At 34.8% G+C, this 10339-nt stretch overlaps 1 protein-coding gene across 1 annotated transcript; it reads left to right on the plus strand.

The window, feature by feature from the left end:
• Positions 1-3253: 3253 nt before the first annotated feature.
• LOC109085250 (isotocin receptor-like) lies at positions 3254-8759 on the plus strand. The gene is made up of 3 exons (XM_019099868.2): positions 3254-3366; positions 3930-4997; positions 7072-8759. The coding sequence occupies exons 2-3, from the start codon at positions 4076-4078 to the stop codon at positions 7296-7298; spliced, it is 1149 nt and encodes a 382-aa protein (XP_018955413.1). The 5' UTR covers positions 3254-3366; positions 3930-4075; the 3' UTR covers positions 7299-8759.
• Positions 8760-10339: the final 1580 nt, after the last annotated feature.

Genomic DNA, 10339 nt, shown 5'->3' on the forward strand with positions numbered 1-10339 from the left:
ATCAGATGATAACAGATTCATTGATAGAAATGTACTGAACTGAATCATCAAGGCTTGCAGCAGTTTGATCTTTGAAAATCACTCCCATTGTGTCTTTTATCTCTTGAATGTGTTTGCTACGTAAAGTTCTAGGAAATTATGGCTATCAGGAACCTAAAGGACTCAGTAGATTATAGTCATGCAGGTGCAATTATCCTGTGTTGACGTCTTGTCCTGTCTATTTTCTCTTTGTCGGTGCAGTGGATTGAGCGCAGCATGTGTACCTACCATTACATTGATTAGTATTCACTCTCTACAGCAATAAACAACTCTCATAAACAGGAATATACAACAGTTTCTTAGTTCTCTGCATCTGGGTTTGCATTTGTATCCATTTATAGAGCATTTAAAAGCCATATTGCTCCATTTGACAAATATTCCATTTTTATGAAAACTGGTTTTGACATGTGAAGCTGTGGGGATAAGAAAGGGACGAACGTGCAGAATGGTTCACACAACTCCTGCACTATTGCAGACTCAACCTCTTTATCTACAGGAAAAATCTTTTTCCTCTGAGACGAGTGGTTTCCCCAAACAGCTGTTGCCTAGGGCAAATCCTGATTGCAGTACATGCACTTTTTGTATGCAGGAAGATTTAGACTAACAAGGCCTATAAATCTTGGCATTAACCAATGTAAACAAACCAATTTTTCATTTCTCATCAGTTTGCTGAGAAAATCCTATTAAATTTTGTCTGCTATTTTTCTAAGCATTAAAAGCATTAGCTAAAATGATTTAACACAATGTCAAGTTTTACATAATCTGAATGTCAAGGAAGTGGTTTGCATGTTTTGTATTTTACTTTAAGCTGTTCTGTTCTTTTCAATTTATTTTCAAATAGAGGTGAAAATGTGTAGGATTTGGTAGCACATGATTTGAAAAGATACATTTTTGACTGCAGCAAAAAGTCAGGGGTGATTTGTCTAAATTCACCAGCAAAATACAGTTCAAGTCAGTGTTGATAAGATCAAATGTTTTTAAAAGAAATCTCGGTAGCACTTTATTTTACAGTCCTGTTCCTCATGTACATACTATGTACTTATTAAAGTAATTACAATAACTATGTAATAACTAGGTACTAATCCTGAACCTACCCCTAAACCTAACCCTACCCCATGTAGTTACCTTGTATTACCATAACTTTCTTAGATAAATACACTGTAAGAACACTATAAGTACATGTAAGTACACGTACTGTAAAATAAAGTGCAACCGAAATCTCTTATGCTCACCTAGAAAAACAACAACAAAAAAAACATTAAATTGGCAATATTATGAAATATTCTTACAATTTATAACTGATAACTGATTAATATATTTTAAAATGTAATTTATTCCTTTATATCAAACAGTTGACGGTAGCCATTGTAATGACTTTCATAGTATGAAAAAAAAATAGTGCATTTAAATGGTGTTAAAGCTCTCTCCCGACCAAAACAGAGTTGTTTCATGTCAGCTTGCTGTCTTTAACTGTGCATTGAAGATATCCTGTTGAAAACACAGTATGTAGTTGGTGACCAGCATATGTTGGGGTTCCCACCAGCCTTTTTAATCAGTTTACTTCCTTTGTGCTGGGTCTAACCTGGTCTTTTCAATAGGGCACTGAGGATGATGGTCCAATCATAGGTAGTGCTAAACAGTGGTTTTATTTATATGTGTTCCCCTTGTCAAGGCTCATAGCGAGAGTGAGATCATAATTACTATTCTCAGTGTAACTCATAATAATTTCAAATTGCTTGAATTGGTTATGTATATTGTATTTGTAATTTCACTAACATGGCAAGTAAAGAACGTTTATTTTGTGGTTTCCTGTGGATTCCAGACAAAGCATAGTGAGTTACATCTTTCATTTGAAAGAAACTGTTTGTGTGTGAACTCTGAATTTGTGTTCTCAGTGCAAAAACAATGCTCAGCTTCTAAAACTATGCTAAATAATCATAATGGAGTTACATTGTTAAATAAATATTTATTTATTGCTCCAGAAACCCAACCAGACATGTTTCTCAGGACATTTTTTTCTCCCTGCTTTTACATTCAGCTGCTCGTCTTTCAAAAAAAAACAAAATCAGCATCCAAAACCACCAATAAAAAACAACTTGATTGTCAAAAGAAATATTTTAATCAATATGTATGAACGGTTAATCAGTGGCTGAATTGGCAGTGGCAAAGTCTGACCCAAGTAAACAGTGGAAAGTGCAACACTTCTCCCAGTCCATGCAATCTAAAACGGATTTATTTTCAGCTGGCAGACTCCTTACTGCACCTGACAGGGCATTAAGTGTATGGGGCGGGATGTTGCCCCTAAAAGAAGCCAGCCATGTCAGTGTTAGTCACAAACAGTGGAAACAAATATTTAGTGCAATGGAAATTCAAGGACATGAAAAGGATGATAAGCAATTATAAGTTTATTTATTTATTTATTTATTATTATTATTATTATTTGGATTCCCTTAGGCCATTCAAATTGTGGATGAGTTTTTTTTTTTGTTGTTTTGTTTTGTTTTTTATCTGAATAGATGTGGAGGAATTTAGCATTACATTACATCACTTGCTCACCAAAATGGATCCTCTGCAGTGAATGGGTGCCATCAGAATGAGAGTCCAAACAGCTGATAAAAACAACACAATAATCCACAAGTAATCCACACCACTCCAGTCCATCAGTTAACTTCTTGTCAAGTGAAAAGCTGTGTCTTTGTAATAAATGTATCATTAAGATGTCTTTAACTTCAGGAGTTTTTGTTTTAATCAGCTGTTTGGACTCTCATTCTGACGGCACCCATTCACTGCACAATGAAAAAACAAAGCTTTGTCTATTTTCAATATTTATTTATTTATTTTATATTTTTTTCTACATAGGTAAGCGTTTGCACTTTTCCACCATTATTGCGCAGAAAAAGAAGATGGGCTAAAGTTCATTTGACACACAATGAACTTGCTATTGGGGCATGTTGTCATAGTATATGGGTTTAGTTGCCACAATGGAAATCTGCAGCTAGCTTAAATTGCTTTTGACAACTAGACCCGTTCTCTCCTACTGGGCCGCACACTAGCTGTTGATTGTTTCTATAAATATCATCATGGTAAAATACATTCAATATTCCAGCACAGCACCATGGCACTCAGTGGCAGAAATGTGTAAGTGCAGGCCAGGACAAATCCACCCACCCAACCCACACATAACATAACTCTCTTCGATATTAGATCAGACAAAACAGATCTTATTTATCCGAGCACTCATAGGAGAAAGTCAACGCTATACATCAGTGATACCTTCATTTTAAACCAAAGACATACAGAATGGATCTCTCTCGAAATACATTTAGGGTAAGTGTTTTTTAAAACTGTAATTGTCACAATAGAATGAATATTTTGAATATTTGAAATGAACTATTTTAATACATATTATATATATCCAACTGCTATTGGTATTTTAAATTACAATTAAACACGGTTAATATATTGTTTATTATTGGTTATGCTCTGTGAAAAAATAATAAACGCTGATTAATTTTTTTTTTTTATTAAGTATACTGTTAACAAATGTGCAATTTTTAATTGAAGTTTCAAATATTTAATTAACCATGAAAGTTAGTCAGGGCGAATTAGACGCGCGCGAACAGTAATCACGTTCGAAGAGGTAACCATAGCAACAGATCCTGAATTCAGATTCAGTCAGAACATTGAAAAAACTTGACAACTACACTGGTGTTATTATAACTTTTCATATGTCAAATATATCACGTACAAGCTAGTGATTTGTTCGCTCACTGCGATAAATAGATAGCACAAGACGAACCTCAAAAATGCGTTTTGAAAATTACTTAAACGAAAAAGAAGAAGAAGAAAAAAAAACAACGTCTTGAAATTCTTTCATTTTTATTTTGCAGTGAATGGGACCTATTTTTTTATCATCAACATATGGTGCTAAATGCACGTCCTAACGGCATCTTTCCACACATATGTAAGGATATATAGCGCGTGAGTCGTCAGAACACCGCCACAACAGCGCGCTCAGACGCGCATTTTACGCACAATGGAGAGCCTGCTGAAAGAAACGATTTTCTGGCCCTTCAACGACTCCTGGGCAAATTCAAGCAAGGCAAACGACAGCAGAGGATTGAACCAAACCGTAAACCCTCTGAAGCGCAACGAAGAAGTGGCGAAAGTCGAAGTAACCGTCCTGGTGTTGATTCTGCTGCTGGCGCTCGCCGGCAACCTGTGTGTCCTTGTGGCCATCCAGACGAGTAAACACGTTCAGTCGCGGATGTACTATTTTATGAAACACTTGAGCATAGCTGACCTGGTGGTGGCGGTTTTTCAAGTTCTCCCTCAACTTATCTGGGACATCACCTTTCGCTTTTATGGACCGGACTTTTTGTGCCGCCTGGTGAAGTACCTACAGGTGGTTGGCATGTTTGCATCCACTTACATGCTCGTGCTGATGTCTATCGACAGATGTTTGGCTATATGGCAGCCTCTGAGATCCCTGCGCCGTCGAAAGGACCGTTTTTTCGTGCTGGCCTCTTGGATTATAAGCCTGCTCTTCAGTTTGCCACAGGTGTACATCTTCTCCCTCAGAGAGGTGGGCGACGGGGTCTTTGACTGCTGGGGGGATTTTGTTCAGCCCTGGGGCGCAAAGGCTTATGTCACGTGGATTAGTCTCACAATCTACATCATTCCTGTAGCCATTTTAAGCGTTTGTTATGGACTTATAAGTTATAAAATATGGCAAAACTTTAAGCTGAAGACCCGACGCGACCAGTGTCTGTCCTTGACCCCGCGGCCAGCCAAGGGCACCGCGCTCTCCCGCGTCAGCAGCGTCAAGTTGATCTCCAAAGCTAAGATCAGGACGGTGAAAATGACTTTTGTGATCGTCCTGGCTTATATCATATGCTGGACGCCGTTTTTCTTTGTACAGATGTGGTCCGCCTGGGATCCATTGGCTCCAAGAGAAGGTAATACAGGATGTTAAATATTTGTGGATGAATATGCCATAACGTGTAACCTATAATACAAGTGCATAAACATTTTTAATTCCCTTAACTTCTCAAGCAATATAATTCACAAAAGAAGTTTATTGTTACTTGATATTAATATTTTACAATTTAATACCAAATGCAAAATATATAAACTAAAAACATATACATATGTGTGTGTGTGTTTGTGTGTTTGTGTGTGTTTTTTTATATATATATATATATATATATATATATATATATATATACATAAACACACACACACACATATGTGTGTGTGTGTGTGTGTGTGTGTGAGTGAGTGTGTATAATATATAAGACCGTGGAAATTTGGATCCCTGGGAGACTAGGATACTTTTGTTGGCCCATGAAGGCAGGCCCTGATCATACCCTCAAACAGTAATAAAAACAACTCATGTCCTTAATCTGCAGGTTATTTAACTTTCTGGTCTATGAGTTTAAAAGAATGAGAAATCTATTATGGCAATAAAACAAGCTGTTTCATGTACAGAAGGGTCTTGTGTAATTTAAGCTATACCTTAATCCAGGCATAGATAAAATTGTACCTAAATCATTTTATGCTCTCCATTCGTTTTGTGTTCCTCTATAGTCATCTGTTTTTAACTTTATAAATTGATTGTTGCATTAACGCAAAAACATTTCTCAGAGTAAAATACAGACAGAGACAGATGAAACGAGAGTCTGAATAGCAGTTCAGACACCCTTTGGTAGTTTTGGTAAAGTAAATGTAGCATGATATCAAATGGTTCTCCTTTATCCTGTCTTGATCTAAAGGAGTGTCATTTCCATGTAATTTCATAACATAATTTGTGAGGAGGTCCTGTGCTGTTATCAAACCCACAAGGCCCAAATGAAGACAACTGCAAGGAATCCATCTGCTACACATTTCCTTTCCCACCCCTGCTCATTAGTACTCCTCCACAATAAAAGGTTACTTCATCAAGATAAATGCGAAATGTGTATACAGTGGGCTGCAAAAGAAAGACTACACGGAAAATTTGGAATCAAAATATATTTTGAACTTAAAACTTGAAAAAAAAAAAGTTATTTGGAAAAAATAAATAAAACAAAAACTATTTAAAATTGTTTTTATTATTTTTTTTAAAGGAATGGATGATAGAAACGCACAATAGATTTTTAGACACAATTTGACTAGTGGTCTTAGACTTTTTGATGTCACTGTAATTTACAAGCAAATAGTACAGATATTTCAAACCCTGTTTAATCAAACAAATGAGAGGTCTGGACTTTAACCTTATGAAAAATATTATATAATGACCATCATAGCTAAAACACAATGTTCTTATATATTAGAACAATAAGTCTGAAATAATCAAATTCAATATAATTGGAGTTTCAGCAATAAGGCACTGAAAGGACAATAGAGATCAAATTAGATATTAAAATCTTACGTCAAGCAGTTAATTCAAAAATTGACATTTTGTGATTTCTTATATCTTTTAAAATCTGTATTTTTTTTTCTGTGGAAAACAAAAGTATTTTTATTAAGAATCTGCATGTACTCTGCACTATTTTCCCTAATGACAGGTCATAGTGACCATGGTTTCAAGCTGCAAAATGGACCAATTTTCATTTTTTATGAACAATTATTTTAATGTACCAAGGTGCACATCATCAGTCCATCATGTAACCTTATTTAATACTTATTTTAGAGACAGAGACAGATACAACACAAAACCTTATCACTAATCATTAATTTTTTTTTTTTTTTTTTTTTTTTTTTGGAAAATGACTCAGTCTGCACATCTTGACCCAAAAGGAACTGGCATCTTGCTGTCTCTGTTTCAATGAGGATTTTCAGAATATCGACCGTGTAATGAATACACAGATTTAAATGACCATAGTTGATGTTGCCTACAGTACATTTCAATTTACTGGCCAGTAGCATTATGAAACCTTATAAGAATTATCTATCTATCTATAGTGTGGAGACTGCATAGATATATAATCATCGTGTCTAATAGTCACATAACCTGTATGTTGCTAACTTTTTATGTCTTGTTTCTAATAGCTATGGCGTTCATTATTGCGATGCTTCTGGCCAGTCTCAACAGCTGCTGTAACCCCTGGATCTACATGTTTTTCGCTGGTCATCTGTTCCGGGATCTCATGCAGCGCTGTCTTATGGCATCACACTGCGGCTGTAAGAGGCAATGGAGGTCTAAGAGCCATTCAGGAACGGGTGCAATGAGGAGCACCAGCAGCCAGAAGAGTGTGACGCAGTCCTCTACTACATGAGAGAAAGTTGGAATACATGCAGTTCGTATAAGCGTCATGGACAGAACAATAAGATAACATAAGCTAAGGAATCATTTCATATGATTTTTACAGGTGTGGTGCAGATCTCAGATACGTTAGCCATGGATAATCTACAGTCCCTTAAGTTTAAAATCTGTATCTTTACAAAAGTAATGCTTGACCTGTAGCTGTCTTTGATAAAGGAGGTATTTATATCCATCTCTTCTCCAAACTGCTTATTCTCTGGAGTCTTAGGAGTCATTAACATGTGTATGCCTAAAGGAACAGTTCACCCAAAAAGAAAAAAATTGCTAAAAATGTACTCACAAGCTGTAGATCACTTTGTTACTTGAAACTGAAGTCTGTTTCAAGTATGTATAAATAAAAGTGGAGGCAATGGAGGAATGATGGAAGGAGAATCCTCACAGAAATAAGGAATGTATGACACTTGTGTGAGTTATGTTTCTCCTGCCAAATTTTAAAAATTGTTTGAAATCTAATTAAAAAAAAAGTCAGTTATAATTTCAGCCTTTATGTTTTCAGATCAAGCATTTGGGACAAATATAGTGAATATCTGAATAACCAAAAAGCCCCTGGTCATTTCAGAATTTTAACAGGAAGATCAGATAAATACACTTTAATGAAATACAGCATATGATCTGTTGACTATGTCTTAACTTTTGCCAAGTCAGCACCTTTTATCGTAGTATCATATGAAGTTACAAACCATACTTTAAACAGTAAACAAATATAAATTTAGAATTAGCACTTTTTCTTAAATGTATGTGAATCTGTGTGTGTGTGTGAGAGAGAGAGAGAGAGAGAGAGAGAGAGGGAGGAAATAAATTCTTTTTTAGGAGGAACAGTTCACCCAAAATTGAAAATTGTGTGATCATTTACTCACTTTCGTGTTGTTCCTAACCCATTTGATTTTCACGCCATTTGAGGATCACATATCAATGGCATTAAAGGTTTTAAAGAATAACTATTTAATACAATAACTTGGTGTTATATTCTTTTGCAGCCATGCACAGGGACTACAGGAGTTACATTAAATAACAGCTTAAAGCTACTGCATGGCTTTAGAAAACTTTTGAGTTTCCTGTAGTGTTGTGCTTGAATGGACTTTTATGGTGCTTTCATGAAGTCTGACAACAATGTGCTTTCTTCATAGAAGAAGTGCAGCTTAGAGATTAGTTAGCCAGAAGTCATACTGATTTGGATCTGAGGGTGAGTAAATGATGAGGACATATTCATTTTCTGGTGACTTTTCAGTGGTTTTGATGTTCCAGCAGTGTTCCTTAATCAGTATTTTGTAGAAATATACTGTAAATATTGTTCACACAGCAGTTCAATAAGGCTGTGACTCACCTGAATGTAATCTTATTTATTAAACTTCTTTGTGTTCTAACAAATGCATTAGACTGTGGTTCTGGATATGAATAAACATGATCAACTGCAGTAGGAGAATTTAGATATGGCTTTTTTGTAACTGGTTCTGAATTTGAACACACAGATAAAACAATTAATTTCAAATTTCAAAACAGGGCTAGCAGCAAAGAAGACATCAGAGTTTTCTTTATGACCAATGTGAAGATGTGAGCTCACATAAATAAGAGTCAATTATTCTCAGGATGAATCCAATCATTTAGTTATTATTATCATTTTTTTTTTTTTTATGTTTGGTCCTTGAACAGAGAGACAGCACATTTTAATTATATCCAATACAGCCACTTCACACAGACTCATCAGTCATATCTTCAACGTCTAACTGGGAACAGAAGCACATTAAAACCTCATTATAAATATTCAAATGTACAAAAAGTTTAAATGAAAGGAGTGTCTTTGATTAAAAAAATGCCAACGGTGAAAATCAGATTAAGCAGTATTATTAATTGTATGACAGATATTAGCCTCTTCAGCCAAATGATAAATCTGTCACAGTATATTTGATTTCCAACCTTAAAAATATTCCAGTAGTACTGTCTAAAAACCTCTTTGGATTAAAATGGATACACACTGACACCTAGTGTTTCATTACAACTTTACAGAAAAAGAGTGCTATTATGTTGCAAACACCATCTTCACGATTTCCTTTAAAACGAAAATGGACATCCTAGTGTAATTTAAGAATGTCAATCCATCTAAACAAAATTGTTACAGTTCCTTATTTTTTTAGATTTACACTTTTAATTTATATATATATATATATATATATATATATATATATATATATATATATATATATATATATATATATATATATACAATTTTCTGAAAAAAATAAATCTTATTATGTTCAGTGTTGTTAATATTTTTGTGGAAACCCTGATTATTTAAAGGATTCTTTGCTGATTAGATAGATCAAAAGAACAGCATTTATTTAAAACAGAACTCTTTTGTAGCATTATACATTTCTTTACTGTCACTTTTTATAATTTCAATGCATTCTTGTCAAATAAAAAATTAATTACATTTATTTATAATTAAATAATTTAAATCAAATGATAAAAAATAATTTATAATTTAATTTAATAAAAAAATTACTGGCCCCAAACTTTTGAAAAGTATTTACACTATCATTTAAAAATATCATTGGACTACAGTCTTCTTATAAACACTATCAAACACTGTGACATATTGGCATTGACTTCTCCGAAGATGAACAAAGATCTTATGTGTTTGGAACAACATGAGGGTGAGTAATTAATGACAGAATTTTAATTTTTTGGGGTGAACTATCCTTTTAAATCTTCTCACATTAGATTGCATTCTCTATTTGGCCTCTTTCAAAAACAGACCTCGTTTCATAACATGATCAATTAGAGCAGCTCTCATTTGAGCCTCTTAAGCATTGCTCCCTCTCAACACTTGTCTTCCATCCTTTCTTTCTGCTCATCTCTCCCCCTGCTCTTTCAATGCCTACCACTCTTTTTCGCTCCTCTTCCTACATCTCTGCTATTTCTCTTCCTTCATCTCTTTTCCCTCCTCCGCTCTTCCCCTCTGTGCTTCATCTCATCCTCCTATTCCCTGTCCTTTTC

Source organism: Cyprinus carpio, chromosome B6 (assembly GCF_018340385.1).
Source record: "Cyprinus carpio isolate SPL01 chromosome B6, ASM1834038v1, whole genome shotgun sequence".
Classification (NCBI taxonomy): domain Eukaryota; kingdom Metazoa; phylum Chordata; class Actinopteri; order Cypriniformes; family Cyprinidae; genus Cyprinus; species Cyprinus carpio.

What these genes read in the sequence shown, in the direction of transcription:
- LOC109085250 (XM_019099868.2), top strand. Translation starts at nt 4,076, where the DNA reads ATGGAGAGCCTGCTGAAAGAAACGATTTTCTGGCCCTTCAACGACTCC. An exon ending in TCCATTGGCTCCAAGAGAAG is followed by an intron (nt 4,998 to 7,071) that starts GTAATACAGGAT and finishes TGTTTCTAATAG; the next exon opens with CTATGGCGTTCATTATTGCG.